The 25,918-nt window shown below is 34.9% G+C and overlaps 3 protein-coding genes and 2 long non-coding RNA genes across 7 annotated transcripts; 4 read left to right on the forward strand and 1 right to left on the reverse strand.

The window, feature by feature from the left end:
- The first annotated feature begins 3,004 nt into the window (after positions 1-3,004).
- LOC108463889 (luminal-binding protein 5-like) lies at positions 3,005-6,568 on the forward strand. The gene is made up of 8 exons (XM_017763878.2): positions 3,005-3,233; positions 3,748-4,015; positions 4,109-4,323; positions 4,425-4,667; positions 4,751-5,230; positions 5,337-5,491; positions 5,612-5,694; positions 5,782-6,568. The coding sequence occupies exons 1-8, from the start codon at positions 3,176-3,178 to the stop codon at positions 6,278-6,280; spliced, it is 2,001 nt and encodes a 666-aa protein (XP_017619367.1). The 5' UTR covers positions 3,005-3,175; the 3' UTR covers positions 6,281-6,568.
- Positions 6,569-6,858: 290 nt separating this feature from the next.
- On the forward strand, positions 6,859-8,602 carry LOC108464571 (probable nucleoredoxin 3). Of its 2 annotated transcripts, none has more exons than XM_053028113.1 (3): positions 6,859-7,237; positions 7,452-7,869; positions 7,951-8,602. In XM_053028113.1, exons 2-3 carry the CDS (start codon positions 7,495-7,497, stop codon positions 8,530-8,532), a joined length of 957 nt encoding a protein of 318 aa, XP_052884073.1. In that variant the 5' UTR covers positions 6,859-7,237; positions 7,452-7,494; the 3' UTR covers positions 8,533-8,602. The 2 variants fall into 2 exon arrangements, with proteins under 2 accessions (XP_052884073.1, XP_017620420.1); XM_017764931.2 differs by having other exon boundaries at positions 6,862-7,237; positions 7,384-7,869.
- Positions 8,603-8,627: 25 nt separating this feature from the next.
- On the reverse strand, positions 8,628-12,311 carry LOC108464572 (uncharacterized). Of its 2 annotated transcripts, none has more exons than XM_017764933.2 (11): positions 11,940-12,311; positions 11,688-11,840; positions 11,358-11,411; positions 11,157-11,183; positions 10,611-10,722; positions 10,478-10,534; positions 10,176-10,286; positions 9,550-9,621; positions 9,243-9,353; positions 9,042-9,093; positions 8,628-8,898 (listed from the first exon to the last, which is right to left on the reverse strand). In XM_017764933.2, exons 1-10 carry the CDS (start codon positions 12,072-12,074, stop codon positions 9,047-9,049), a joined length of 879 nt encoding a protein of 292 aa, XP_017620422.1. In that variant the 5' UTR covers positions 12,075-12,311; the 3' UTR covers positions 8,628-8,898; positions 9,042-9,046. The 2 variants fall into 2 exon arrangements, with proteins under 2 accessions (XP_017620422.1, XP_017620421.1); XM_017764932.2 differs by having other exon boundaries at positions 9,541-9,621.
- Positions 12,312-16,243: 3,932 nt separating this feature from the next.
- Positions 16,244-17,922, forward strand: LOC128295373 (uncharacterized). Its single transcript, XR_008285830.1, has 2 exons — positions 16,244-16,369; positions 17,569-17,922. It is a non-coding gene; the product is annotated as an uncharacterized LOC128295373 (long non-coding RNA).
- Positions 17,923-22,294: 4,372 nt separating this feature from the next.
- LOC128295374 (uncharacterized) lies at positions 22,295-23,944 on the forward strand. The gene is made up of 2 exons (XR_008285832.1): positions 22,295-22,380; positions 23,590-23,944. It is a non-coding gene; the product is annotated as an uncharacterized LOC128295374 (long non-coding RNA).
- Positions 23,945-25,918: the final 1,974 nt, after the last annotated feature.

Genomic DNA, 25,918 nt, shown 5'->3' on the forward strand with positions numbered 1-25,918 from the left:
TTCCCTTTTTGGTTTATTTACTAATTTAGTCCCTTTCAATTTTCTTTAGTCTATAATTAAACTTTTACACTATATTCAATCTAGTCCTTACACTAAATTAATTTTAATTCAAGCTAATTCACCCAGCCAAAATCTAATTAATCACTCAACAAACATTTGTAAATATTTCTAATAAATATTTACGAACCCAATTTTCAAAAATAGTAAACCAAAAACTCGATTTCTGATACCATAAATTTCAGGTCATTACAGACCATTTCTCCTCATCACCACTTCAGTTGATCATATGTGGCGTCGCTGTGTTGACTGGCTTGATATCGTGATATGACAAACTAGTTGGTGACATCATGATGTCAGCCCTGAACTTTTAAAAACTTTGCAATTTGGTCCTATTTCGTGCTCGGGTTAATAAAATAGCTTTCATAAGCTCGATTAAGACCTGTAATTGATATTTTAGCACGAAATGAGTGTAATTAATATTGAAATTGCATGTTTGGATGATTGTTATATTATGTATTTGATTGTAGTTGCTACAACAACAGATGTAGTATTCTGTAGCTCAGATCTAGCGATCGGGTTGGGCGAGGAGTGTTACAAGTTGTCTTTTCGTATGATGATCCGATCACATAATACCACTTAGTATTAGATTAAACATTAGACAACCATTGAGCTAATATTTACTTCTATTTTTCTTTACATGCAAAAACTATACGAGGAAATTATACAAAGAATATTAATGTAATCCATGAATCATTTTATTAACCAATTTGTTCAAAAACAATTTATAAGTGTACATAGACGAAAATACTATACTTAAGGTAGCAGATCCAATATCTCGGTTGAGGCAAGTCATAATAGGGGCAAGTAATAGTGGTGGCCTTTTATAATCGAGATGTACAAGAGAGAAATACAATTAGAGTTAAAGGGACAATAGAGACATAAACTGAGACAAATGTTTTAAAGGGGTGAACTAGCCAATAGAGAGATTAGTTGGGAATCAGCTGAGGCATTGAGACAGTTCCGAGACAATCAAACAAGTGTCATTCTGAGGACGCGAAAAGGGCATTGCAAAAATGGGTGAGGGAGAATGTCACGGGGCGTGGACCAAAGTGCATGATGAATGCACGCAGAGCATCCCATGGATGTCAGCTGATTAAATAGGGTTTATTTGACCCACTTAAACTGGCATCGATTTGTGGAATCCATGGAGAAGCCTGTCTACTTGAAGCCTTAGTGGCCCAATGAAACACTCCAGTAAAACTAGAGTTACCATGGTTAATGTAAATCTTAAGGGATAAGATTGTATAGAGTTTAAATCCCTTAGGTCTCTCATCTTGTAGATACACACTAATATTAGTCGTTGATGTAATTTAATCTATTCCATTAAATTTAGGGGAAGTAAATTATAAATAGAGGCCTTCCCTCTCATTTATAATCACTTCATCCCATTGTACTTCATTTATTCTTAAGTTATTTGAGAGTATTTACTCAAACACCTTATGTGCATTTCTTTCTTGTGGCTTTTCAGTTCTTTTGTTGCTTTTGTCTTTAAGTTGCTTCCATTATATTTTGGTGCCTTAGAGAATTTTTGTAAGAGTTTTCATCTTTCAAGAGTTCGGCTAACTTAGGCAGATTTAAAGCAAAAAAAAAAAAAAATTGCCTACAGTCGCATGGTTTGCGAAACTTAAATTCTAGCCTCGTGACACATAGTGTTGAATCTCCCACCTATCAATATGGATCCTATGGCATGCCAACTATACCAGTGACTTTATCTGACAATGTTAATAAGGCAAATGTCGTCATTATTAATAGTATAACATCTTCAAGCATATATATATATGTATATTCATTCAACCAATTGATCACAAATCACCCAATCAAGTATATACATATGTGTTAAACACATTCTTATTGATAGTAAACCACTTCCAAACATATATCGGTTTAAACATATATATTTAATTATTTAATTAACTCGAGTTATAAGAGCACAAACCAGAATATATGTTCGTCGGTGGCTTTGGATTTCCCTTTGGTTTGAGATGGCCCAACATTGTCTTTAACTACGAAATTAAATTCGAATATGAAAAATTCATTGATTGCATAATTCAAGCACAAATAAATACATTATAACATGAATGCATTCTATTCAATTTAGTCCCTATACACACGAATATCCGAAATGCTAAATTCTTACAACCTACCCGATTGAACTTTATAAATATAATATAAGAACCTTTTTTTATTATTTACTAACAAATCTCTAAAATTTTCACACTTTTCAATAAGGTCCTCAATAATACATAATTTATCAAATAATCAAAGCTTGATTTACTATCATCAATCACACTTTTAACATGCTTTTTCCGTGAACTAACTTTACTCATAAATCTGTTTAAACTTAAACATTCAAATTTCCTTAAGCATTCAACAATGGAGATTCAACTCAAACTCCATTTCTCTAATCTAATACACATTAATCTAAAGTCATGATCTTATACCCTTAAAGTTAGCAACTCTCAGAAGAACTTTCTTGCATCTTCTTACAATCTAGATAGCTTTATACAATATTTTTAAATGATGGAAATTAATAAATATAAAAATTGAAATATTAATATTTAAAATTTCTTCATTTTAATTTTCAAACTATAATTCTTTTATAAAAATTAAAATTAATCTTCCTCTTATGGGAAAAAAGATGGTAATATATTTGTACAATGTTTTCGTAGTGATTAAAACCGTAATGAGTATTAATTTTAGCATTTCAGGTTTTGAGCCGGTCAAAAACGACTTAGTGTTTGCGCGTTGTGAATATCCTACTTTTAATAATTTAGAAAAACGGAAAAGCGGACACGCAAACGTCACAGAGAATAAACGGCCAGGATCTCCCCAGCACAAGATCTAATCTCATTGGCTCAACAATTCCCTTCTTGAATCCTTATTGGTCCACGTCACCAGTGATGACATACACCCATCTGAAATAAGTTCGCGTTTGATGCGGGCACTCCACGTATAAAAACCTCGAACCGCGACTTCCTATCACAGATAAAAAGAAAAAACAAAGCGAAGTGTCATTTGAAAATCACTCGTCCTGGTATCAACGGTACAGCGTTTCGATTTTCATAGAGAAACCTCGAAACTTCTACGTAGTGAGAGGAAAGTTTGAGTACGTGCGATGGCTCGCTCGTGGAGAGCAAGCGGCTCTTTGGTGGTTCTAGCTATAGTCTTGTCCGGTGAGTGCTATGCTGTTCCTGTTTTTTGCTAGTTCTGTTTGCTTTCGCTTGATTTCGTGATCTCTGATTCTTGATCTGTTTTAGTGAAAATGTAGTAGATCTAGTTCTGTTTGGTGATGTTCTTCCCGTGAATCGATGCATTTTTAGATCTGATTTATGTTTTTATGAGTTTTCGAGATGCATTGGATCGTCGAACGAGCGTTTCAGCGATCTCATATCATTTCATTACTCTCCGTTGAATCGAGAACTAGAACTCTCTGGATTTTGAGGATAACGACTCTCTAATTACTTTGCCGGGCTAGAACTATGATCTAATTATTTAAATTTGAACTAAACAGTGTAAATTTTCTCCTATTTAGGGTGCAATAACTTTATTAGATTATTAAAATTATGCACGAGAATGTTCTAGAAATTTCGTTAGGATTCTTGATCTGTGGTTCACGTGGCCCTTTCAGTAGAGCCTCTATAACTATTAACTATAATGGTTTTAACATCCTGTAAACTCTGCAAACAGGATGCTTCTTTGCAATCGCAATTGCCAAGGAGGAAGCCGCGAAATTGGGAACAGTCATCGGAATTGATCTTGGTACAACCTATTCTTGTGTTGGTGTATACAAAAACGGTCATGTTGAAATTATAGCCAATGACCAAGGCAACCGTATTACTCCATCGTGGGTGGCTTTCACTGACAGCGAGAGGCTCATCGGTGAGGCTGCAAAGAATCAGGCAGCTGTTAACGCTGAAAGAACCATCTTTGACGTCAAGAGACTTATTGGAAGAAAGTAATTGACATTCTTCTCATGTTTCTTCTTTTGTTTTTTTATGGTTTATTGGTATATGTAATATGCTTATCAGGGCAATTTTGTTATTTGCAGGTTCGAAGATAAGGAGGTCCAGAGGGACATGAAACTTGTTCCTTATAAGATTGTGAACAAGGATGACAAACCTTATATTCAAGTAAAGATTAAGGATGGAGAGACCAAGGTCTTCAGTCCTGAAGAGATCAGTGCTATGGTTCTGACTAAGATGAAGGAAACAGCTGAAGCTTTCCTAGGGAAGAAAATCAAGGACGCGGTGGTTACTGTTCCAGGTGAGTGCATAATAAGAAGCAATGCTCTCTGTTGGGGAAAAGTTGTTCGCCTGATCCTTGATTATTCCTTTATGCTCAATACATTTATGTTTTATTTGCAGCTTACTTCAATGATGCCCAAAGGCAGGCCACAAAGGATGCTGGTATTATTGCCGGGCTCAATGTTGCTAGAATTATCAATGAACCAACTGCAGCTGCCATTGCCTATGGTTTGGACAAGAAGGGCGGTGAGAAAAATATTCTTGTCTTTGACCTGGGTGGTGGGACGTTCGATGTCAGTATCTTGACAATTGACAATGGTGTTTTCGAGGTTCTTTCAACAAATGGAGACACTCACTTGGGAGGTAAGGATATTCATTGTTTGATTTAATGCTTTCAAAAATTGTTTTTACAATGCATTTTGCTTATGGTCATATTCTATATGTAGGTGAGGATTTTGACCAGAGGATTATGGAATACTTCATTAAATTGATCAAGAAAAAGCATGGAAAGGATATCAGCAAGGACAACAGAGCTCTTGGGAAGCTTAGGAGGGAAGCTGAGCGTGCCAAGAGAGCTCTCAGCAGCCAGCACCAGGTCCGTGTGGAGATTGAATCACTTTTTGACGGTGTTGATTTCTCCGAGCCACTGACCAGAGCTCGCTTTGAGGAATTGAACAATGACCTGTTCAGAAAGACCATGGGACCTGTGAAGAAGGCGATGGAAGATGCTGGTTTGCAGAAGAGTCAAATTGATGAGATCGTTCTTGTTGGTGGAAGCACTAGAATTCCAAAGGTTCAACAACTCCTCAAGGACTACTTTGATGGAAAGGAGCCCAACAAGGGTGTTAACCCAGATGAAGCTGTTGCTTATGGTGCTGCAGTACAAGGAGGCATCCTGAGTGGAGAGGGTGGTGATGAAACGAAAGGTAAGTAGTTTTGCCTATAATGACGATACGTGACTCCATAGGGGATGAAACCTTTCTATAACTGAATCGACTTGGCTGATATTTGTGTTTGATGCTTTCTGCACAGATATTCTTCTCCTTGATGTGGCTCCACTTACCCTTGGCATTGAGACTGTTGGTGGAGTAATGACCAAGTTAATTCCTAGAAACACTGTTATCCCAACCAAGAAGTCACAAGTTTTCACCACTTATCAGGACCAGCAGACTACCGTCTCCATTCAGGTACACTTAGTTATGCTTGCCTACATGTAAAATACTCAAGAATTGGATTTTCCTTTCCTTTTAATGCTAATAACTGTAATACTTTGAACCTTTATTTGAATTGCTGTGGTTTGATGTCAGGTCTTTGAAGGTGAAAGGAGTCTCACAAAAGATTGTAGGTTATTGGGAAAATTTGATCTTACTGGAATTCCTCCAGCCCCAAGGTTTGCTCTCCCCACCAATTCTCATTTGTATTTTCTGCATTTCTTCACCTGAATTATTCATTTATGGTTTGATCCCTCAATTTACAGAGGAACCCCTCAAATTGAAGTCACATTTGAAGTTGATGCAAATGGCATCTTAAACGTCAAGGCAGAAGATAAGGGCACTGGAAAATCTGAGAAGATCACTATCACAAACGATAAGGGTCGTCTGAGCCAGGAGGAGATTGAGAGAATGGTTCGTGAGGCAGAAGAATTCGCAGAGGAGGACAAGAAGGTGAAGGAAAGGATTGATGCTCGCAACAGCCTGGAGACCTATATCTACAACATGAAAAACCAGATTAATGATAAGGATAAGCTCGCTGACAAGCTTGAATCTGATGAGAAGGAGAAAGTTGCAACCGCAGTGAAAGAGGCACTTGAGTGGCTTGATGACAACCAGAGTGCCGAGAAGGAAGACTACGAGGAGAAGCTCAATGAGGTAGAGGCAGTATGCAACCCAATCATCACAGCTGTGTACCAAAGATCTGGTGGAGCCCCAGGTGGTGGATCAACTGAAGAAGATGATGATTCTCATGATGAACTTTAAAAAACTGGTAATGACATTTTGATTGCTGAAACAAGCAAAGCAAAGCAAAGCAAAGGGTGAGAAGGATGAGAGCATAGGTAGGTGAGATGAGGATATACAGGATTTTTTCTCCATGGTAGAAGTTAAAAAAGGGAGAATTATATCCCCCTTTGTTCGGATGTTATTTTTGGGTGAATGAATACGTTTTAACGGATATTATTTTTTTTGTTTTCATGACTCTCTTCCCTGGAACTTGTGATCTCTTTTATCTATGATTGAATCTGGTTCTCTTGATCCAAAAAAGAAAAATCCAGTAAATGTCCATGGTAGAAAAAGTTAGTATTTCAATTTATTACGACTCCCATATTCAATTAACTCTTATAAAATTCTCTTGTTCTTTTTCTCTTAAATAGTAAACCCATAGAAGAGGGTGACAAAAGATGGAAGGCTTTTAACGTTGCTTTCCTGAAAGCCAAAAAGAAAAGAATGATTCTTGTTTGTGCCTCATTTATACGCATAAAAATATTAAAATAAGTAATAAGTGGGCTCCATAAGAGATGATGGATTTGAATCCAAACTTCGAACCTATCCTTATAAAAAAGAAAGAGGGCCGACGAAACATGAGTCAATGTCATGAATATATCCGTAGAAAATTGGATATGTTTCTCCCATTTATGGCTTAAATTCCCTGAAAATTGCTCATCGAATATTCCTGGTTGCGTGATGAGAATAAAACTTTTTCATCAAGTTAACAGTAAGTTGCGTAGCAGAATATAATAAACCTTTTATACCTAGCGTTTGCAATTCAGGTCACCCTGCACAAAAATAACCTCCCAAACTTCCTGTTTTAAGCCTTGTAACTACACAGTTGCCATGTCAAAGCCTGATTATCAGGCCACAAACTTGCCCCTTTGGGACTTCCTCACCATCTTGGCATCTGAAGGGGTTGACTTCCTGTTATCCGGTGAAGAAGATAAGGTACTCTTTGACAAAATTCAAATACCCCTTTTTTGCTTTCTTTAGTTGTCGACAATTTTTGATTATCTTGCTTGGACCATATGGATAAGATTAGTGATTTGATTATCCTAAGAAAGCGGTTAGTTCCTTTGCTGTGTGTTTTTTAGGTAACCTTGTCTTCATTTGATTATGAGAAAACGACGATCTGCCTCTTCTTCTCTGCAAACTGGTGCAGGCCCTGCCAAAGTTTTACCCCAAAGCTGGTGCAACTATACAACATGTTAAGAACAATGGGGAAAGAGCTAGAGATTGTGTTTATTTCCTTGGACCACGATGAAGATGGATTCAATGCTCACTTCGAGACCATGCCTTGGCTTACCGTTCCTTTTGATGTGAATTTGCATAAGAAATTACGTGAAAGGTTTCATGTTGTTCGTATTCCCTTTCTCGTTCCTTTAAACTTAGATGGACAATCAGTTGAAGAAGACTTGATTGGATTGATTGAAGATTTTGGCGAAGATGCATTTCCTTTCACCAAGAAGAGAAGAGAAGAATTGAAGGCTATCGATGATTCAAAGCGTCAAGGAGGAAAAATCGATCAACTTTTAGCTCGTCCAGGACGGGATTATGTTGTTGCTAGCGATGGTGGAAAGGTAAGATTATCTGAGAGTTTTTTATATTAATGTAGGGTTAAGATATTATTTATGAGCCCGGTTATGTTTCGGGTTTTGTAGGTTTTAGTATCGAAACTTATTGGGAAGACAGTCGGCCTTTATTTCGGCGCACACTGGTGTCCTCCATGCCGTGCTTTCACTGCTCAGCTTGTAGAAGCTTACAACCAGCTATTGAGCAGCAGGGGAGACTGTTTTGAGGTTGTTTTGGTTTCTTCAGACAGAGACCAGAAAGAATTTGATGTCAACATAAGCGGTATGCCATGGCTGGCACTTCCATTTGAAGACCGAACTCGACAAGATCTGTGCCGAATCTTCAACATCAAAGCCATTCCTGCACTAGTTCTTATTGGACCGGATGGGAAACCAATTAGCACAAACGGGAAGAACATAATCACCCTGTATGGTGCAAAGGCTTTCCCATTCACTCAATCAAGCATTGAAGAAATTGAAGAAAGCTTGAGAAAAGAAGGGGATTCATTGCCTACGCAAATCCAGGACATAAAGCATCAACATGTGCTTAAACTGGACATGGCTAAATCATATGTCTGCAATTATTGCGAAAGACAAGGGAAGTTCTGGGCATTTTCTTGTGATGCCTGTGATTATGATCTTCATCCTACTTGTGTGGAAGAAGCAAGTTAAAAGTCTCAATGATGGGTAGTTCTATTTGTTTCCAAGGCAAATAAATGCTCCACCATACTCAAATTTGAAACCTTAGCATACAACATGACACATCATTATTCAAATTAATCTACAAAAACTGATATTTAACTTCAAAGGAAATTGGAAACCAAGCGTGTCAAAGGTGACTCAGTCATCAAGAGAAAGATGTCTTAAAAGTACCAACTGAATAATCAAGCATCTCTATTAACATATTCAAACTGATCAATCAAAAACGCAGTTGCAAAACAATGGAGGAAAGACTATGGCGATAATAAGATATAAATAAAGGATCTGGGGGCCATTGCCAAAGTGACTCCGAAGATGGATTTTCACAAAGCTGAAATCCTAAATTAACAAGAAAATTAAGCAAGGATGAGGGAACTTGGGAAGCCAAAGAGAAGATATTGCACCATCAAAAACATGTAAAAGGAGAAATAAGAAATAAACAAGATGAGTCAATATGATAAATGCAAAACATGATTTGTTACCTGCATCAAGGAAACAGGGGGAAAGGACCACCTTCATTCTCATGATTATTTCCTGCAGCAAATCAGTGACAACTATTAAATTATTAACCCAAAAAAGAAAAAGAGCATGTAATTTCTTTGCCAATTGTAGGGAAGAATTTAAAAAAATGTATAAACCAATATGATGAATGCAGAAAAAAAAAAAAACTCTCAATTTGTTACCATCAAGGTCATCGATGAAAAGGCAAAAATCCCTGCAAAGGAAATCTTCATTGTTGGGGACGCCAAACTCACACGAGTCATAATTTGCAGCATCAGACTTAATCCAGACATCTAAACAAGAAAGTAAATTTTGGAAGCCATGAGAAGACCTTATAATCAACAATAAAATTACCCAAAATAAAAGCAAAAACTTTAATACCCGAAAAACAGGTAAATCATTTACCAAAATTTGGGGGAAAAAAAGAAGAGTAAGATGTAAACAAGAAAAAGCAAAATATATGATGATGAATACAAAAACCTGCTTTACCATGACCATTTGGGGGAGCAGAGGAGGTGCCAGCAGCAGCACTAGAGGCAACAATGCTTGTGTAGTCCGGGCCTGAAAACATGTTAAAAGTCAATAATATAACGCTGTAAAGGATTCTTTTAGTATGGTGAGAAAAGGTTACAATCTAACAAAACTAGATGTCCTGGAGAGATGGCTAAGAAATGGAACATTTTCAGGGTAATATGAGACACCAAAATAGGATTCTCATATCTGGATTTCAAATATTACCTTAGCCGATAATCTCAATTCACATTCCCAACAATCAAACAACTGTCAAAAAATGGATAAAAATGTCTTTCCCTTTTATATATTTATTTATCATTTTGGTCTTAAACCGTAGTTAATAATATGTTTTAATAATAAAAAAAGTTGGTAATTTATGTCTTTACATTCCATCAACTAAATAACAAAATCTTATCTTCCACTAACCAAATACCCTCTAATTGATTAAATTTTGTAAAACAGCTCTAAAAGTGAAATTTTTTTAGCATGATAAAAAGTAAAAACATGTAATTAGTTTCTTTGCCAATTGGAGGGCTGATTTAAAGAAAATACAATAAACAAGAGAAATCAATGTGATAAATGCAAAAATATAAATTTATTACCACCAGCAAGGTCACTGCCGAAATGGTTACCAATGTTGTTCGGATCACCATACTCAGACAAGATATCATTTGTACCAAAGGGAGAGCGTGCAGCACAATTAATCCAAACTCCTAAATTAACAAGGAAATTTAGAGAGACATAAGAAGAGCTTGTAATCAAAGAGTTAAATTAACCAATTTTCACATTAAAGAAAACAAAAACTTTAATACCACAAAACATGTAAATCCTATGCCAAAATTTGAGAAAAAAACAAATAAGATCAACAGGATGAACCAAAATATATGATGACAAAACCAAAAACCTGAAGAAAAGGATGAGCCAGCAGCAGTAGAGGCAGCAATGCTGGTTTGGTACTGGCCTGAAAACATGTCAAAAGTCAATAATACAACACTAAGCAATTTAATCAAGGGGTGGCTTGTGGCTTATAAAATTACCAAGAGCCATTGGCTGACAAAAATCAGCCGTGGAAGTTTGAAAGTTGGCGGTCACAGTTGCTGAACCTTGATGATCTCCCACATACTTCTGCGCCAGAAACCATTCTTCCATCTGCAATGAAGAATAAAGGTCAACACTAGGGGTGTAAATGAGCCACTAGTGCTTGTAAGTTACTCAAGCTCAACTCGAAAAAAATTTGAATTCAATTTGGTAATTATTGAGTTGAGCTCAAGCAACTCGAGCTATCTACCGAGCCAAACACAAGTTTAGTAGTACTTGACTCAAACGCCTCGCGAGCCTATCAAACTTTTCATATTTTTATATTACTAAATTACATTGTTGCCCTTAATATATATTATTAACCCTAAGCTTAATTCTTGAGCTGAGCTTGAATATAAAAATTGGTAAACGAGCTTAAAAATAGATGTTCAATCGAGCTCAAACTTGACAGTATTCAGGCTTGACTTGGCTCAATTACACCCCTATTCAGCACTCAACAAATGTATCAGAAACTCAGAATTATTAAATACAAATAATTGGCATACCTTCTTAAAAGAAGTACAGTTAAGCCCCTGCAATTGAAGAGAAATGAATTACTCATCCGAATAGAAGATAACATGGATTTAACCAAGTGTTGGGTACTAAGTAAAACGCATATAATAAATATATTGTTATAAAAATATATAAGCAACAGATCTTTAGTAAGAAAAAGAGAGAAACGGTTAATAGTATACAAATTTCCGTACCAAGTGTGCCATTATATGAACGACGGTTTGCTCCATCAATTCCATGCTTGCTTTCTGAAAAAAACACAATTATCATATAAATGCTTAGGGAAAAAGCACAATTCTTTATTTCCACTTTAACCCTAGGTTTCCAGTGTTCCACTGAAACTATGTGATTTAAGAATCAAGACCAACCATGTTGCAAAATACTCTTAATTATAATCATCATATATTAGTACATTGAAAACCAAGCATGTGATTCAAACTAATTTATGATTGTTTAAGCTAATTAGTACTACCGACATGACACCATATTAGTGTAAAAGGAGAGAGAAATGGGCAGTGAAGAACCTGTGACTCAAGAGTTGCCTTATGCTGTTGGATCTCATTTTCCTTATCTCCAAGTTCTAATCTGCATCGCTCCAGCTCATTCTTGTTCTCGGCCAACTCTTGAAGCTTTTCATGATAATCTATTTCGACGAGTTGAAGCTCCTCAAACATCCACTTTAGTCATGAAAACACAAGGCAAGGATTGACTAATTAATAAAGACATATATAAACAAAGGAAAAAAAATCGATGATGTTTTAAGGAATCACTCTTACGTTTTTTATCTCTCGATACAGTTTATGCCTTTCAGGATCGGTACGAGGTCGTTTGGAATGGCTTCCAGCTTCAGCACCGCCAGCTGTACCCTCCATCTTTGCTCGATGCTGTTTTCTTCCCTTTTGCTCTTCCATTTTGAGGTTTTGAATAAAAGAAACTGATTATCATCCTAACGAAAGAAAAAGGAATTCGAAGAAGTAGTCTAGATCACCATTGCGCGAGCGTTTCCATCGCGCGAGAGTTCAATTGGAATTCATATTCACATTGTTTAAAATACTCGGTTATCTCACTTTCTTTTTCAGATATTTACTGTCCACGGCCATGCCAACCATTGTTTTTAAGAAAAGTTTTAGAATAAAGAATAGTCTGGACATAAAAATATTTTTACCCAAAATATTTTAATAAAAAACATATTTTTTGAAAGCACGGTTAAACAAGATATTTTAAAAAAATATTATTTTTAGAAACAATTTTTAATAAAACAGAAACAAAGAATTTTAACTTTTCACTCAAAAACATTTTTAAAAATAAAGCTAAATATAGTGCTTTCTTCTCACCAATAGCTTAATTCACTTCTTTTCCAACTATCCTCTAAAATTATTTTCTTTTCAGCCAACTTATCAGTTTCTTTTTTAATGATTTTATTTTCATTTTTCCTGAAAACATTCTAAATTCTTATTTTAACTTTTTTCAGTTAATTTAGTTTTAATTTTTTGAGTTAATTGCACAAAGTATCCTCAAATTATGACCCTCATTCTAAATTAATCCCTAAATTTCAAAATAATCTAATTATATCTCCAAACTATTGATGTTAGATCAATAAAGTCATTTTATTATTAAAATAATAATTTAATGGTTAAATAACACGCCAAATCTTATTTGGCAAATTTTAACATAAAAATTAAAAAAAGCAAAATGTTGTTACGTAACTTTTAAAAGTAAAAACTAAAATAAAAATAAAAATAAAACTAAAAGAAAAAATAGACAATAAAGTTTTCGTAAAAGCTTTGAAAGCTTAAAAACTAAGATTTTTACAACATCCATTTTCATAATATTCGTTTTCTTTACAATTTTTATTTTAAATTATGTCACATGATGTAGGAACTCTAATCTAACAATTAAATTAACATTTTAAATAATGGAAGAACTTTATTGATATAACTTTGATAGTTTGGGGATGTCTGGTGTAATTAACTCTAAATTTTTTATAATAATTTTGTCATACCCCTATACGATTGGGACACGTGGCAACACGAGAATCAACCTGAGAGACACCCGCAATTGATCTCTACCTTGTACCATCTGGATTGTCACTTAGTAATCGACTACCTGCGTGCCTCGTATCCCCCACGGGAGGGACGGTCTATCCTTAACTACCTGATTGGACCCTCTGTTGGCTCTCAGCCCCAACAAGGGTGAATCTGCCTTCCTCCACTGTAACATCCGGATTTTGGGCCTTGTTGGAATAGTGGTTTCGAGACCACAAATTCGATGAGAAAAATTTTATTTTTATTATATTTTTATGGTCTAAAATTTCATGGAATGATTTTGTCTAAATTTTGTTAAAAAATTTTGACGTTTGGGCACTCAATTTAGTCAAAAGGACTAAATCGTAAAAAGTGAAAAAAGTTGAGTTCTACATGCTAGAGGTGTCCAATTGTTATGAAATTTTAAATTGGAGGTCCTTATATGGTAATTAGACCATTGGTTAAGTTGGTGGACAAAAATGGACATGGTTAGGCATGCTTCCAGAGTTTTTCACTAAGGGCATTTTGGTCATTTAGTTATTAAAAAAATTAAAAACAAAATTAAAAGCCATTTTTTGTCCATCTTCAACCTCTTGGCCGAAACTTGCATGGAGAAACCATGGCTAGGGTTTTTCAAGCTTCCAAGCTTGATTGTAAGTCTGTTCTAGCCCCGTTTTTAATGATTTTTACGTTTTTGCAATCCCCGTAACAAGATCTATATATTTCTACCATTAATTTGAGCTAGGGTTCATGTTTAAGAATTGACCCATGTGTGACTTGCATGAATTTTGATGTCTAATGGTAGAAAATGAGAATTGGGTGTTAAATAAATGACCTTTACTAAGCAATTTTCGATGAAAACATCCGAAAGGACCATTTTGTAAAAGTTGTAAAAATGGCATAAAAGGGTGTTTTGATGAGAATTTCAATTTTCTATAGTTATGAAAATGGTTCGTCTAGGGCTATAGAGTGAGAAAATTGAATAAAAATCACTTTACAAGTCTAGGGGCAAAAGTGTAATTTTGACAAAGTTTAGGGGTAAAAACGCAAATTTTCCAAAATATGGTTTTTGGATCACATTAAATAATGTGACTAATAATTAGACTAAATGTGATATTATAGATTAAGGAAAACGAGGATTGGACCTAGATCGGGTGAAAAATGGAAAATCGACGGTTAGGTTCCTTTTTGCTATTTTGGTGCCGAGGCAAGTTCGTGTGTCAAAAATATTGCAATGCTATATTTGAATTGAAAATTATATATTATTATTGCACGAATGACATGGTTTAATATATATTGAAAAGTGATGAAAGAATGGTAAATAAAATTTGTGAGAACAATGATATATGTCTAGTAGTACATGAAATGTTTGATGGTTCAATCATTGATGGCTTGCCATATAATAGTTGAATATATTGAGAATTTGATATAACATGATGTTTTATTAAGTTGGATAACTTGTGAAAGAGTGAAAAGGAAGGTAAGTCCATTTGTAAGTAAATACAATGTGTGAGGTATGTTAATTGCTCAAATGATGATTATGTGATAAATGTACGTTCTTGACAAGGATATGATTTGAATGCTCAATGTATGAAAATCTATGAAACATTGACATGATTGATAATAAGAGGAAGAAAAATCTCGGTTGAATGAAATAGGATATTCGATGGATTATTGAAAAGGAATTGATGGTAAAAAGGATCTATCCTAGACGGGTGATCCAATCCCTATATAGCCTTCCCGAAAATACGTGTGACCGGATTTACTCAGACGGGTAGTCCAAAGTAGGTTCTGAATTTAGCTTGGACTGGTAATTCAGATCTGATCTCATTTGAGTATATGTCGTTGTAGGGGATTTAGCTTGGACTGGTAATCCCGCTCTAAAAAAGGAGGTTGGCGGGAGGGTGCTTTTTAGAAAGGGAAAATATGAATTGACGGACATGAACTCATAAAGTGATCTAGCCTCCCGAAGAATATGGGTGCAATATGGATTTAGCCCAGATTGGTAATCCGATTAGGGTCAGAATTTAGCCTGGACTGGTAATTCAGATCTGAGTTCATGAGAGTAATTGTTGTTACAAGGGATTTAGCCTGGACTGGTAATCCTAGCATTTACTCTATAAGTTTATACTACGGGGGATTTAACCTGGACTAGTAATCCCTGTAATAGCCCGATTCTGGGTCTAGTCGGAACAGTGGTTTCGGGACCACAAACCCGACAAAAAAAAAAAATTTATTTTTATTATATTTTTATAGTCTATAAATTTATGAAAATATTTCGTAAAAATTTTATTCGAAAATTTTGACGTTTGAGCACTCAATTTAGTCAAAAGGACTAAATTGTAAAAAGTGCAAAAGTTGAGTTCTTTATATATGAGGTGCCTAATTGTTATGAGTTTTAAATTGAAAGTCCTTATGTGACAATTATTCCTTTAATAAGTTAGTGAATGGATATTTGTTTGGTATTTTTGAAATTTGGTTGAAATAAAAGGGTAATTTTGTAAATTAATTAAAATAACCTAATAAGACAAATGATAAAAGCTATCATTTTTTTTCATTCTTTCTTCTTCAACCGTGGGAAAGAACAGAAAATAGCAGCCACGGATGAGCTCCATTCGCCAAGCTTTTATGGCTTATATAGGTATGGTTTTGTCCGCTTTTAATGATTTTCGTATTTTGAGATCCCGAAGCTTAAATTTTCTATTTCTACCAATTGACTGAAGAGAAATTAGAGTTTAAAAATTTACCCATTCATGATATGGTTGTGCTTTGATGATTTATAGTGGATAATGAATGTTTGATGTGTTAAATATGAGTTTTATTCAATGAATTTCGGTAAAAATGTCAAAAAGGGGTTAAATTGTGAAAGTTACAAATTGGTCGTGTGTGAATTAGTGAAAATTTGGAGTTGCCATAGAAGAGAAAAATGTTCAGCATGTCTTAAACCTTATAGAAATTGAATAAAAATTAATTTACGAGCATTGGGGCAAAAGTGCAAATATGCAAAAGTTTAGGGTCAAAATGAAAATTTGTAAAAATATGATTTTAGACCCATATGAATATTGTGACTGATTGGTAGGCTAAATGTGATGTTATAGATGATGAAAATTGAGACTTGGACCTAGAACGGAAAGAAATCGATTTATGGACGAGTATGTCCTTTTCACATTTGTGGTATCGAGGTAAGTTCAGTATGTAAACAATACCATGCTATACATGTATTTAAATGTTATCATTACATGAATTGTACAGATATTAATGTGTATGTAATTAATAGAAATATGATAAGACAAAGCCTTAATAGACGAGGAAAAATCCCTTTGAACCTTAGGAATAGAATAGGATCGAGTGACATGTCACTAGGAATTATGAGTCTAGATGACTAGCTCGAGAGTGAGCATTGAAATGTCATGAGATATGAGGTAGCTTTAGCTACAATTGAAGCACTTATGTGCAAAGGCTTTTCCAGTATCTAATTAGTATTCCAAGTGTTCAACGGGCAATCCAAGGAAAGAGTTAATGATGGTCTCAATGAGGTAAGTCATTGGTGAGTATGCACTCGAGTTATGTTACGAGTTGTGCAAGTATGTATACTAATCCTATGAGAATGCCTTGATATGTGATGATCTATGATGCATAATATGTATTCTTACCATGATGGATAAAATGGTGTTGTATTAATATTATGAACAATGATCATGAATGAGTAATTTAGCCTTGATAGATTTGAGTTACTGCAGTAGTGTAACTTTGAAAATACACTAAAAATAGTGGAAAATGAGTTAGAGGCAGAATAAAATATGGGATTAAAGCTTAATGAGTCTATTTTCACATGAAAGAAACATAGGAAGAAAAAGAATTCCATATTGTTTGATATTTGAATTCTTGTGAAACAGGGTCTGAATGAATTCGAGATCCCCTGTTCTAACTTTAGAAATTCACCAAAAATTGTACAAAAATTATTAAGAGTTATACCTTACATGAATGGATTCCTTATTGAGTCTATTTTTATGGGGAATAAACGGAATGGTCGTTGGAATTTTGTACAGGGAGAAATTCGGTTTGTAGTGTACAGGGTCAGAGTGGTCATACCCTGAAACAGGGAGACTTTAACTAATAAACTGTACTATTTGGCTTAACCAAAATTCTGGAAATTTTATGGAAAAAATAAAATAAGTCTAGTTTCAGGAAAATTAACGGAACTTAATTCGTAGTTTCGTAGCTCCAGATATAAATAATTTAGTGACCGCTGCTCAAAAGACAGCTTGTAGTGAACTTGAAAATATGTTGTAAACATTGATAAAACAAGTTAATGAGTTGCTTATTGTTTTCATATGAACTTACTAGCTAAAGCTTACCCTTTCTTTCCCATGTTTTCTAGAGTTCCAGGTTAGCTCGGGTTGGAGGCCGTCAGAGATATTATCACCCTATCGAGTTAACGTTATCGAGTAAGTAAACTCAAGTGATTCGAGTCTATGGCATGTATAGGGTTTTAATGTGAGTATGTAATATTATGATTTAGCCAAAGGCATTGGCTTGTTATTAAGGTAGTATTAGTCATGTAAATTGGCCTATGTCGGCTAATGACGTTATGGGCCCATATGATTATTCTTATGCATTTATGTTATTATTTCTTGTGATGTGGCTTACAACATGTATGCCTAGAGATTGAATTGAGATTCATTGATGAGCTAGTAACTAATGCAGGATTAAGTGATTGGTAAATAGTTAATAATGCTTCATGAATGGTTTGTGATGTAATGATAGTTATGTCTAGTATGTGGTAATGATATGGGCAAATTCTATAATATTTATTACATAAGAAAATAACTTGAGCATATCATGTTTGTAGATGTTTAAGAGCTCATTTATGCCACGTTGTGTGTTATTGGATAAGTATGTATCTATGCATGTGGTGTGAGAGTGACAAAAGGCTTGATAATTAGACTATTTCGGCCACACGGCTGAGCACATGGGCGTGTGAAGCCTTAACGCAAGAGATTTTTCTAAGTTTTCATGAGTTCTCAATTGGGTCCCGAACACTTGAATGCATGTATTGGGCCTCGTAAGCTCGCATAAGGGACAAATTGCATGTGAAAAGAAAAGTTTTAATTATTTGAGATTTCATGGCCTGTTTAGTATGGAAGTGTTAGTAAAAGTCGGTAGCACCTCGAACCCGTCCGGCGTCGGATGCGGGCGAGGGTGTTACATTTAGTGGTATCGAGCATGGTTTAGTCGGTTTCGGACTAACCTAGCGTAAGAGAGTCTAGCTATACATGACATAGTATTACTCGTGATAGTGTGATATCTCTCGCCCTAACAAAAGCTGTTGATTAAGACAGAATGAGTTCGAACCGAGCAAATCTTGATAGAGATAAGAGTAAAGTTGAGGTTATTGAATCATGCTTGTGACATGCTGAAAATGGGAAAGGTATGAAAAGATATTCATGATTTTCATATGAACTAGTATTCACTATGTGATACTCTTGAGTTAAAGAATGTGAAATAGTGGAGTAAAACACGTTAAGTTGTGAAAAATGCTTTTATGCATGTTAGTATTCATACGATGTTAAATGTCCAACTTGATTTGGCCAAGTGTTTAGGAAAAGAAAGAAATTTTCTTGAAATGACAGAATGTATGTATGAATGCTTTTATTGCATGATTAATAATCGATATATACATGAGGTTGACATTTATGTCTAGATTGATGAAGTCAATATGCAATAATGTTATGCTTTATAATCTCAGTTACAGAATCATAAATGTCACAATAGCATGAAAGTTGTAATGAAAGATCAAATTGGGTGGAACGCAGGGAATGAGTACGATCGTTCACTAATGAATTGACGGAAAAGTCTATGGTTGGACCATGGCAATACATGAGATTTGTGTGCCAGTGTAAGACCATGTATGAGACATGGCATCGGCATTGAGGCGAGGGCTAGTGTAAGACATGTCCGGGACATGCATCACCACGATGATGAGAGCGATGTAAGACATGTGCAGGACATGCATCGGCCTCGAGATGATAGCCGATGTCGACATGTCCGGGACATGCGTCGACTACGAGATGTGCTAGTGTAAGACATGTATGAGACATGCGTCGACGGTTACATGTGTCGTTGTAAGACACATGCAGGACACGGCATCGACACAGATGGATGAGAGCTAGTACAAGACCATAGTTGAACTATGGCATCAAGTAAGCGATGTACTCAAAACCATAAGACGTTCTCCAATTTGATAAATATTGGCAAGTGATTAAGACTAAATATGGGAATTTGATAAAACATTAAGGGTAATTCGAGAAAAAGAAATGAAAGTTTGAGTTATGATAAATTCACTTATGTTTAGCTAATATTCGCATGAAATAAAGTTACATGTATTACTGAGATATGTGAAAATGTGTTTATAACAAGTTGGAAATTTGAAATGTTTGAATCAATATCGTAAAGCTATCTTTGTTGTTGAATATGTATTTGCTTGAGAGTCAAAAGTTTAGAGGCTTTACAATCTTCGCCCTTACGAATAGATTTCTCGATGAGATTCTCGAGAGATATGTTGCATAAGCTTGCAAAAGTGAAACGAAGAGTACAAAATGGAATAGTATGAGATTAGCGAAGGCGAATTAGTTAGAGGAATAATGTCGGACTTGCAGGATGTCCGAGTATGACGAATTCAATTAAACAAAAGTGATGGCTATCTTTCTCTTACGAGTATTCTATGTTTTCCTCTATTCGGGAATACGATAGTTATCCCTTTCGGTGGGAATTCTCTTGTGTGAGGATCTTTGGAGGCTGTGATATTAGATGAAAAGTTCTATTGGTCCGATTAGTTATGATCTACATTTCCCCATCTCTTGATTTCTATTCGATATATTGGAATGAAGTTGTGATAAAAATCTATGTAAGATTATTCGATGTTCTATTGATTATGGTTTATATATGCGAGAATTATATTATCTCTATTATGAGAAATTCTAAAGCATACTGATGTAGTTTCCTACGGTTTTCTCGAGGATTTTTGGATCATCTTTATTATTTTCTTACGGATTATATTCTCGATTTACGGTATAATCTTTATATCTTGGAATTTCTTATATTGGCTTTTCTATCGTTCTTGTTTGAGAATTATCAAGCTTGGTTTATCTTTACGAGTAATCTTTGACTTGCGATATTAGAATCTATTATGATTAAGCTTACGGCTCGATCATAGAAGTGTGGGGATTTCAATGTCGAGATTTCTTTAAAATTTCTAGGGTAAAGAATGGTTATTCGCAAAAGTAAATCTGAGTTATGTGCATTTAAGTTTATTCTCCGGTTCGAGAATACTGAATTACGTGTTCTTTGGTAAGTAGTAAATGCGATCGAAATGATGGGTTTTATTCTTGAAAGTATGTTATGGAAACATATTAGTTGGATTTCTCTTGTTCGAGAGATGTTATAAGTATAGTTATCTGATTAATAAAAGACCACATCTATGAAGTTGGAATCATTTGATTCATGTTAGTAAAGTTTCTAAGCAGTTGATGATCGAGTATAGAAATGTGGCTATAAGTGGTAAATTAAACAAGTACTGACATGATTCGACTTTTAATTTGGAATTGCGGGAGGATTTGATTTTGGTTTCTATTACTATTAATTGAGTAAGATTTGATCTTGAGAAACTCGGGTATCTGAGAATTGAGTCTGAGTTCACAATGATATCTTGTTTATTCGTTCAAAGGATGTCGAATTGTCTATAGGGTAAAGCCGAATATCAAATGTATTCGAGATTATTATTGTCAGTTATGATAGTGGGAAGAAAATGATAAAGGACTGTTATGAATTTCGTATCGGGATGTCTCTCATTTCCAGGAAAAAGAAGAGATGCAAGTTGAATTGTGAAATATTGATGATGGAAGTCTGCATGATTATTTTAGTATGTACAGATATATTATTCAACCGATGTGACTGAGTTGTATGTTTCTAAGTTTATAGTTCCAAGAATGTCGGTCTCCGGTGTTTCAAATTGAGCTCAGAGGCTTATACCTCAACTATGGAAAAGCTATAGGAAATCTTGAGTATGAGCTTGTGTGGAATTGTTTTGTAAGTTGTGAGAAAAAGATATAAGTGACTCGTGAAAGTAGAGAACAACTTTTTGGTAAGATTTTAGGGACGAAAATCCTAAAGGGAAGAAATGTAATAGCCCGATTCAGGTCTAGTCGAACGATGGTTTCGGGACCACAAACCCGACGAAAAAAAAAAATTTATTTTTATTATATTTTATAGTCTATAAATTTATGAAAATATTTCGTAAAAATTTTATTCGAAAATTTTGACGTTTGAGCACTCAATTTAGTCAAAAGGACTAAATTGTAAAAAGTGCAAAAGTTGAGTTCTTTATATATGAGGTGCCTAATTGTTATGAGTTTTAAATTGAAAGTCCTTATGTGACAATTATTCCTTTAATAAGTTAGTGAATGGATATTTGTTTGGTATTTTTGAAATTTGGTTGAAATAAAAGGGTAATTTTGTAAATTAATTAAAATAACCTAATAAGACAAATGATAAAAGCTATCATTTTTTCATTCTTTCTTCTTCAACCGTGGAAAGAACAGAAAATAGCAGCCACGGATGAGCTCCATTCGCCAAGCTTTTATGGCTTCTATAGGTATGGTTTTTGTCCCGTTTTTAATGATTTTCGTATTTTGAGATCCCCGAAGCTTAAATTTTCTATTTCTACCAATTGGTGAAGAGAAATTAGAGTTTAAAATTTACCCATTCATGATATGGTTGTGCTTTGATGATTTATAGTGGATAATGAATGTTTGATGTGTTAAATATGAGTTTTATTCAATGAATTTCGGTAAAAATGTCAAAAGGGTTAAATTGTGAAAGTTACAAATTGGTCGTGTGTGAATTAGTGAAAATTTGGAGTTGCCATAGAAGAGAAAAATGTTCAGCATGTCTTAAACCTTATAGAAATTGAATAAAATTAATTTACGAGCATTGGGGCAAAAGTGCAAATATGCAAAAGTTTAGGGGTCAAAATGAAAATTTGTAAAATATGATTTTAGACCCATATGAATATTGTGACTGATTGGTAGGCTAAATGTGATGTTATAGATGATGAAAATTGAGACTTGGACCTAGAAGCGGAAAGAAATCGATTTATGGACGAGTATGTCCTTTTCACATTTGTGGTATCGAGGTAAGTTCAGTATGTAAACAATACCATGCTATACATGTATTTAAATGTTATCATTACATGAATTGTACAGATATTAATGTGTATGTAATTAATAGAAATATGATAAGACAAAGCCTTAATAGACGAGGAAAAATCCCTTTGAACCTTAGGAATAGAATAGGATACGAGTGACATGTCACTAGGAATTATGAGTCTAGATGACTAGCTCGAGAGTGAGCATTGAAATGTCATGAGATATGAGGTAGCTTTAGCTACAATTGAAGCACTTATGTGCAAAGGCTTTTCCGAGTATCTAATTAGTATTCCAAGTGTTCAACGGGCAATCCAAGGAAAGAGTTAATGATGGTCTCAATGAGGTAAGTCATTGGTGAGTATGCACTCGAGTTATGTTACGAGTTGTGCAAGTATGTATACTAATCCTATGAGAATGCCTTGATATGTGATGATCTATGATGCATAATATGTATTCTTACCATGATGGATAAAATGGTGTTGTATTAATATTATGAACAATGATCATGAATGAGTAATTTAGCCTTGATAGATTTGAGTTACTGCAGTAGTGTAACTTTGAAAATACACTAAAAATAGTGGAAAATGAGTTAGAGGCAGAATAAAATATGGGATTAAAGCTTAATGAGTCTATTTTCACATGAAAGAAACAGAGGAAGAAAAAGAATTCCATATTGTTTGATATTTGAATTCTTGTGAAACAGGGTCTGAATGAATTCGAGATCCCCTGTTCTAACTTTAAAAATTCACCAAAAATTGTACAAAAATTATTAAGAGTTATACCTTACATGAATGGATTCCTTATTGAGTCTATTTTTATGGGGAATAAACGGAATGGTCGTTGGAATTTTGTACAGGGAGAAATTCGGTTTGTAGTGTACAGGGGTCAGAGTGGTCATACCCTGAAATAGGGGAGACTTTAACTAATAAACTGTACTATTTGGCTTAACCAAAAATTCTGGAAATTTTATGGAAAAAAAGAAAATAAGTCTAGTTTCAGGGAAAATTAACAGAACTTAATTCGTAGTTTCGTAGCTCCAGATATAAATAATTTAGTGACCGTTGCTCAAAAAGACAGCTTGTAGTGAACTTGAAAATATGTTGTAAACATTGATAAAACAAGTTAATGAGTTGCTTATTGTTTTCATATGAACTTACTAAGCGAAAGCTTACCCCTTTCTTTCCCATGTTTTCTAGAGTTCCAGGTTAGCTCGGGTTGGAGGCCGTCAGAGATATTATCACCCTATCGAGTTAACTTTAGCGGAGTAAGTAAACTCAAGTGATTCGAGTCTATGGCATGTATAGGGTTTTAATGTGAGTATGTAATATTATGATTTAGCCAAAGGCATTGGCTTGTTATTAAGGTAGTATTAGTCATGTAAATTGGCCTATGTCGGCTAATGACGTTATGGGCCCATATGATTATTCTTATGCATTTATGTTATTATTTCTTGTGATGTGGCTTACAACATGTATGCCTAGAGATTGAATTGAGATTCATTGATGAGCTAGTAACTAATGCAGGATTAAGTGATTGGTAAATAGTTAATAATGCTTCATGAATGGTTTGTGATGTAATGATAGTTATGTCTAGTATGTGGTAATGATATGGGCAAATTCTATAATATTTATTACATAAGAAAATAACTTGAGCATATCATGTTTGTAGATGTTTAAGAGCTCATTTATGCCACGTTGTGTGTTATTGGATAAGTATGTATCTATGCATGTGGTGTGAGAGTGACAAAAGGCTTGATAATTAGACTATTTACGCCACACGGCTGAGCACATGGGCGTGTGAAGCCTTAACGCAAGAGATTTTTCTAAGTTTTTCATGAGTTCTCAATTGGGTCCCGAACCGCCCCGAATGCATGTATTGGGCCTCGTAAGCTCGCATAAGGGACAAATTGCATGTGAAAAGAAAAGTTTTAATTATTTGAGATTTCATGGCCTGTTTAGTATGGAAGTGTTAGTAAAGTCGGTAGCACCTCGAACCCGTCCCGGCGTCGGATGCGGGCGAGGGGTGTTACAATCCCTCTGTAAGATGCAAGGTTCGCGGGAGCGTGTACTTGAAATGCTCACTTGTACGATTTGACGGTACATGGGATATCCATTAAAATTTACGAGAAAATTCAACGAGATTAATATGAGAAATGAAATAAAAAGGTTTTTCCCATGATAAACTCATCTATGTTATATGATACTATTATTGTAACACCCCTGTCCCGTATCCGTCGCCGGAATAGGTAAAGGGGCATTACCGGACTTGAAACTCATATCCGAACAGTAAAAATTTTGAATATATATATATATATTTTTTATAAAGGACGTTCCTTTAGGTAAATACTAAAGACAGTCAAGGATACAATTTAACTGCTATAAGTACACATTCAAAAGATGCCATTTTCGCATGGCTTATATACATTAACCAAAATATTCTTCGGCCACTGGTCTATTCTTTACATGCCATAAAATAATTCAAAACATAACAGTAACAAGCAGTGGATAGTGATAGTGTGACTAGTTCTTGACGATCCCGAGCCTGTAGCTTCCAAATGAGATCTATAAAACAAAGGAAACAAAGTAAGCGGAGTAAGCATTACAATGCTTACTAAGTTTTAAGCAATGCCAACAGATAACAATCAAATTATAACATAGTTGTTCGTATTTTATTTCACTCTTCCTTGGGCATACCATCCCTTTACCGAATATGCCCATCTCATCATATATAATAGGCAGATAAATTCTCACTTGATAGTGATCTCTTATAAACATAGGTACATTACATATTTTCACCTAACTTTCCACATTGACCAAACGCACAATAATCATAGAACAGTCTTATTGCTTTACTCACATATGCATCACATAACGACCTTGTGATTTAGTCCAAATCAAGCTTAAATATAATCTCAAAATACATACGACCAGACTTAACGCATTGAACGTATTTATTACCAATTATTCTTGTGAAGTCGTATAATCTTATGCTTTACTCGAATCTTCAATGAAACCTTTAGCTCGAATAGTCCCCACACGTAGTTATCGGGTCTTACCGGACAAAATCTCCACACGTAGTCATCGGGTCTTACCGGACATAATCTCCACACGTAGTCATCGGGTCTTACGGACATAATCTCCACACGTAGTCATCGGGTCTTACCGGAATATATTTCGTGTTTCATGTACATTTAATCACATGTTACAACATTCACATCGACTGTCATATTTGTAATTCATTTGCCTCATCAAATATCTAATAATACACACCTTTCACATTTGGTCATTCGGTTACAATATACACACATCTCCTACATATTTCACACTAGCCATTCGGCTTTACCACATATACATATCTCATACATATTTCACACTAGCCATTCGGCTTTACCACATATACATATCTCATTCATATTTCACACTAGCCATTCGGCTTTACCACATATACATATCTCATATATATTTCACACTAGCCATTCGGCTTTACCACATATACATATCTCATACACATTTCACATTAGCCATT

Source organism: Gossypium arboreum, chromosome 1 (genome assembly GCF_025698485.1).
Source record: "Gossypium arboreum isolate Shixiya-1 chromosome 1, ASM2569848v2, whole genome shotgun sequence".
NCBI lineage: Eukaryota > Viridiplantae > Streptophyta > Magnoliopsida > Malvales > Malvaceae > Gossypium > Gossypium arboreum.

What these genes read in the sequence shown, in the direction of transcription:
- LOC108463889 (XM_017763878.2), top strand. Translation starts at nt 3,176, where the DNA reads ATGGCTCGCTCGTGGAGAGCAAGCGGCTCTTTGGTGGTTCTAGCTATA. An exon ending in TCTAGCTATAGTCTTGTCCG is followed by an intron (nt 3,234 to 3,747) that starts GTGAGTGCTATG and finishes CTCTGCAAACAG; the next exon opens with GATGCTTCTTTGCAATCGCA. An exon ending in GGGTGGTGATGAAACGAAAG is followed by an intron (nt 5,231 to 5,336) that starts GTAAGTAGTTTT and finishes CTTTCTGCACAG; the next exon opens with ATATTCTTCTCCTTGATGTG.
- LOC108464571 (XM_017764931.2), top strand. Translation starts at nt 7,133, where the DNA reads ATGTCAAAGCCTGATTATCAGGCCACAAACTTGCCCCTTTGGGACTTC. An exon ending in TATCCGGTGAAGAAGATAAG is followed by an intron (nt 7,238 to 7,383) that starts GTACTCTTTGAC and finishes TGTGTTTTTTAG; the next exon opens with GTAACCTTGTCTTCATTTGA. An exon ending in TTGCTAGCGATGGTGGAAAG is followed by an intron (nt 7,870 to 7,950) that starts GTAAGATTATCT and finishes CGGGTTTTGTAG; the next exon opens with GTTTTAGTATCGAAACTTAT.
- LOC108464572 (XM_017764932.2), bottom strand. Translation starts at nt 12,074, where the DNA reads ATGGAAGAGCAAAAGGGAAGAAAACAGCATCGAGCAAAGATGGAGGGT. An exon ending in TGTATCGAGAGATAAAAAAC is followed by an intron (nt 11,841 to 11,939) that starts GTAAGAGTGATT and finishes TCATGACTAAAG; the next exon opens with TGGATGTTTGAGGAGCTTCA. An exon ending in ACTGTACTTCTTTTAAGAAG is followed by an intron (nt 10,723 to 11,156) that starts GTATGCCAATTA and finishes TCTTCATTGCAG; the next exon opens with ATGGAAGAATGGTTTCTGGC.